The 5,559-nt window shown below is 38.9% G+C and overlaps 1 protein-coding gene across 1 annotated transcript; it reads right to left on the reverse strand.

The window, feature by feature from the left end:
• Positions 1-2,214: 2,214 nt before the first annotated feature.
• Positions 2,215-4,613, reverse strand: LOC107395533 (uncharacterized). Its single transcript, XM_015974925.3, has 4 exons — positions 4,013-4,613; positions 3,777-3,920; positions 3,269-3,524; positions 2,215-2,971 (listed from the first exon to the last, which is right to left on the reverse strand). Exons 1-4 carry the CDS (start codon positions 4,571-4,573, stop codon positions 2,307-2,309), a joined length of 1,626 nt encoding a protein of 541 aa, XP_015830411.3. The 5' UTR covers positions 4,574-4,613; the 3' UTR covers positions 2,215-2,306.
• Between the last annotated feature and the right edge of the window lie 946 nt (positions 4,614-5,559).

Consider the following 5,559-nt stretch of genomic DNA (forward strand, 5'->3'; position numbering starts at 1 on the left):
TACAATATTGGTTTAGCCAGAAAATGTGGAGAATAGGAGAAAGACCTTAAGATTTTTCAATGTTACTCTCATTATTTTTGTTTCTGTAATAAAAGGGGTCACTATTTTCTTATGGTGAATAAAAATACTGCATACTGTGTGTTTGTTTCTTGTAAATTTAATTCCTGTTTATTTTCTTGTAATCAAAAAAAAAACCAAAAATCTAAAATTTCTATCTGCTCTGCTGTTTAACTGTTGTAAAAAAAACTAAACAGTTTGGTAGATAAATATCTATTCATAGATTTCTTTTTCTGCCTAAACATTTATCTGGATGAATCTGGTCACAAAAAAAAAAAAAAAAATTGTTGCTTCTTTTTCATAGCAGAAAAATATAGCTTCTGTATCAGATAAAAGCATTCTGGTGGAAATGATTTTCCTCCTTTAATAACATTCAAGATTGTTTTATTGCCACTGCACAGGTGTACAATGAAATTGACTTTGTGCTCATCAAAGAGCTCACATAAGGAGGTAGTAAAATAGAATAAGGCTAAAATTAATGTCACAAACGCACAGATTCTCTCTCTCACACACACACAAGGGTGTAACTTTTGTTCCCTGCACTTTTTACCATCCCAAAACAATATTACACTGTACTAAATAGACTGGTTGAGCACTAGGACCAAGAGTTCAGCCAGAAACTGATGTAAAGGAGCTCTATTGATCAGATTTTCAAAAAATAAGTGTAAAATTGTGACAATGAGTAGGAATGAAAATGATGAACAAGATGAAAAACAAAGTTGAATTGATTTCTTTTGTTTTACTGTCACCTGTGTACTTCACAGTTTTGCATTCCTGACATGGTATAGGCTAGAGTTTTTGTATACTTACTGTAAAGACCCCCCCGGCCTTCATGCTGGTTGTGTGTCCCCCCCCCCCCCCCCCACACACACTTCTAAAGACAAAAATACGTCCATGCGTGCGCGCGCGCACACACACACACACACACACGCACTAAAAAACAAATGTAAACAAGGTAATAAGACAAAACTGAAATATAAAGTAAACAATATACAGTGGGGCAAAAAAGTATTTAGTCAGCCACCGATTGTGCAAGTTCTCCCACTTAAAATGATGACAGAGGTCAGTAATTTACATCATAGGTACACTTCAACTGTGAGAGATAGATAGAATGTGAAAAAAAATCCATGAATTCACATGGCAGGATTTTTAAAGAATTTATTTGTAAATCAGGGTGGAAAATAAGTATTTGGTCACTTCAAACAAGGAAGGTCTCTGGCTCTCACAGACCTGTAATGTCTTCTTTAAGAAGCTTTTCTGTCCTCCACTCATTACCTGCATTAATGGCACCTGTTTGAACTCATTATCTGTATAAAAGACACCTGTCCACAGCCTCAAACAGTCAGACTCCAAACTCCACTATGGCCAAGACCAAAGAGCTTTCGAAGAACACCAGGAAAAGAATTGTAGACCTGCACCAGATTGGGAAGAGTGAATATACAATAGGCAAGCAGCTTGGTGTGAAAAAATCAACTGTGGGAACAATTATCAGAAAATGGAAGACATACAAGACCACTGATAATCTCCCTCGATCTGGGGCTCCAAGCAAGATCTCATCCCGTGGGGTCAAAATGATCATGAGAACGGTGAGCATGAATCCCAGAACCACACGGGGGGACCTGGTGAATGACCTGCAGAGAGCTGGGACCACAGTAACAAAGGTCACCATCAGTAACACACTACAACGGCAGGGAATCAAATCCTGCAGTGCCAGACGTGTTCCACTGCTGAAGCCAGTGCATGTCCAGGCCTGTCTGAAGTTTGCCAGAGAGCAAATGGATGATACAGCAGAGGATTGGGAGAATGTCATATGGTCAGATGAAACCGAAGTAGAACTTTTTCAGGGTATATAGAGCAATCCTTAAGTAAAATTTACTACTTCTTAATACCTTTTTTTACTACCTTCAGAATTTTTTTAAAACCATCACAACACTAAATTGCAAGTGTTAATCAGCGACCTATTTACACATATTTTAACATATATAACATATAAAAAGAATAGACTTAGAGACTCACTGATGTTGGCAATGTATTGCACATATTTATTTTACTTAGAAAATAAAACAAACATAAAATGTGCAATGGAGAGAATGGACAGTTCCAGCACACTGGCATTTACTGCAAGTTAATGCATTCCAAACTGATATCTTCTATGAACTGTTTTATTTTCACAAATTGGAAACATGAACTGGTGAACTATTGTTTGCACTTGTGCTATAGGCCTAATATGAACCTTTGGGTAAAATATGCTATGGCAAGTGCCTTAATTCCATGGCTTTTTCCTCAATAGTTTTGTCCATTTTGACCAGTTCCTCTTTTTTCTCCTTGTGTCTCCTTCTAAGTGTGTTTGATTTGGTGATTAGCTGAGCCATTTTTGACCCAGCTTTCCCCTCTGCCTCCTCAGCTAATTTGTTGGCATCATTTTCAAGGATGGCACAGACTTCGTCCAGGACTTTGCGTTGCTGCTTGAGCTCCTGTAGTTTGTCCTCTGTGACCTTCCTTTTCTGTGTTTGAGCATCACTCTCCCTCTTTTTACGCTCTTGCTCCAGGTAGAGCCTGTACTGGGACCTTGCTGAGGCCACAGAAGCCAGCAAGTCCTTGGTTAAAGGCACCTTGAGGACACCACCACAGATACTAACATTGTCACAGATTAACCTCAGTGCCTCCAAGGATTCACCTAGAAGGTTACAGGTTTCCACCTCCTTGTTAATGGAGAAGCCCCTCTCCACGGTGGCTTGTCCATGTGAAAGAAGTAAAACGCTCTGGCAGAATCTCAACAGGTCCATGTAGGATGGGCTGAGGGTCAAGTGTAGAAACACATCCACACGTTGCTTGAAAGGCTGGAAAGAGCGGAACTGTTCACCTCTAGCCTCAAGAGACAGCAATGATGTAAACTGCTGAATGATGACATCACCTACAACATAGATAAAGAAATAGTTACTTAATAGGTCATTTAAATGTAGTAGTCCCAGTTGGCCCATCAGACCATTTGGCAATACATACATCACAACATCATGTTATAACATCTAAGAAGAGCTAGGGATGTGTAAGGCTTCTTCTGAACTTTTTAATTTGATAAAGCGTTGACACTTCCTGACTGTTGAGAGGAGAATGCAGAAAAACATCTTTCTAACGCACACTTCCCACACAACGCTCTAATCAATCCGAATAACCTATGCACTTTGACTGTCCCTATACAATATATTCTTACCAGCTGGGATGCCACCTGCCAAATGTTTGCCCTGGAGGAATGTTTGCACTATTCCCTTCATCTGTCTGATGCACCAATCAGGATCTCTGTGCATTCTTGAAGGGTCCAAACATGCTGTCTGCCTGACCACTTGGAACTTCAGGGGGCTTTTCTCCTGTAGCTTCACAACAACCATAACCAGGCCCTGCAAACATTCTCGTCTGCAGGTGAGCACAGAAAGCTCACCAACCTTGAATCCTGGTTTGCTCTGAAGTTCCTGAGAAGTGAGGAACATTAGAGAATGTTCACTGCAAATGCTTTGGAAAATAATATTTCTTTATCCCTATTTTCTTTTCATCTTCATATTATTACTATTAATTTGAATATCAGTTGTAGTAGCAGCCTAAACATAGTAGTAACAGTAGTAGTACTAGTAAACGACAGAAATTAATTTTACAACATACATCCTGGTTCTTTGTGTAGGCATCCCAAAACACATGTGCACCTCAGGGGGAATAAATAAAATTACCTTGATAGCAGATTCTGCTCCCAGGCCTATGTCTACACTCTTTGGGGACATCAAGTTCCTTTCATCTGTTAGATCAATTTTGATCAGCTGCAGGGGTGTGAGGTCCTCAGTGAGTTCTCGTTGAACGAACCGCCTCAGTAAACTCTTAAAATGACAAAACAAGCAGTTAATAATCCAGCAATTTACACAAATTCACCAAATGCAGTCAATTGTATAAAATATTTAATGATCATTACCATCAGCAGCTCAGTCAAATCTCTGGCCAAGAAGGGCAACACTGGCTCATCAGTTTGGAATTTTGTCAAGAAGGGGTTGAAAGTTCTTGAAATTGCCAGAAAGAATTGGAGTTTTGCAATAATGAAAGGATCCTTTTGTGCAGCTACTATGGTGTCATATGAAGCTGTGCAGGGGACTGGAACCTTCTTTTTCTCTGCAGCGTCCACATATGTCTTCAGCAGTGGCCAAACTTCAACTGCCCTTTCCGCCACTGGAATGTTTTCCACCCACCTATGGCCACAAAATGGTAAGGGAAAGCAGGAGGACCCTGTCAGGCTGGTGAAATCTTCTCTCCTGGCAGGAACATTATGAAAGAGGAAGTGCATGGCTCGCAGAAGTTTTTCCAGTTGCCACATAGTAAAGCCTGCCTTTAAAGCATTGTGGATGGTGTGAAGTCCACAGCTTCCAACAGTGACAACCTGGACGCCTCCATAGAGCTCTGCATGTTCTTTTTGGAGTAGATCCACCAACTTGAAATTCACATTTAGGCCATCCATTCCAACTGATAGCAGTTGCCTCATATTCAACCGTGTGACACATTCCTGTGAATTGACACCAGGAGGAAATCTGTGTTATCAGACACAGTAAAGTAGATCTCAACACTCACTGCATTATCTTGTGCGTCACATAAGCAAAGGTTGAGAGAAAGTGACAGAGTCCAATTTGGGATTAATTACTACTAGAATATGTTCGACATGACCAAAAGCATAATACTCATGGTGACTTGGCTCATGGCTCAACGTTGCCAGTCAGTATTAGTGCTTTTACAGAACCGTAGCACCTGTATTAATTGTTGGGCTTTTTAATAATAATTAATCTGCCATATATATTTTATACTTGCCAGATTTGTATGGTTGTTAATCTGGCCCATGTCAATACATTTTTAAAAAAAAAGCATCATTTGCTAAGATTTTGTTATACATTTATTCTTTCTTCAGTCTTGCCCTGTTACACAACTTCTTTAATGAAAAGACTAAAACTAGGGCTGGGACATAAGCAATAAATCAATAATCAATTCATTGAACGATAGATGAAAATGAACTCAAAAATGTTTTCTGTCTCAATATGTGGAGATTAAGAAATGTACAACTCTAATATTAATATTTATTATCATTATTGAAATGCAGTTTTGGTTGTTGACACTGGATAGGCCATTGTGTTTTTTGTTTTGGAAAGACAGGGTCTATCCTGTTGTCTTTGGTGCAACATTTTCTAAAAGAGTGTGAGAGTCCTATTTTATTTAGTTTGTTTTATTTATTTAGAATTTTAATGCTATTATAACCCTGATATAGTTATTTAGTCCCCCCCCCCCCAATAAAAAACAACAAAACCTGAGCCAAATATTACATTTCTATGACTGTGATGGGTTGTTAGAAATTAAAAAAATACTAAAACATAATTGTCTTGTACCTTGGAGCTATACCCCACAGGTAAATAAATGTTGGTGGGCCTACAGGTTTCATTCAAGTAACTGCTAGACTTTTGCAAATTTCATTATGTTGTGTAA

This window comes from Nothobranchius furzeri, chromosome 2 (assembly GCF_043380555.1).
Source record: "Nothobranchius furzeri strain GRZ-AD chromosome 2, NfurGRZ-RIMD1, whole genome shotgun sequence".
NCBI lineage: Eukaryota > Metazoa > Chordata > Actinopteri > Cyprinodontiformes > Nothobranchiidae > Nothobranchius > Nothobranchius furzeri.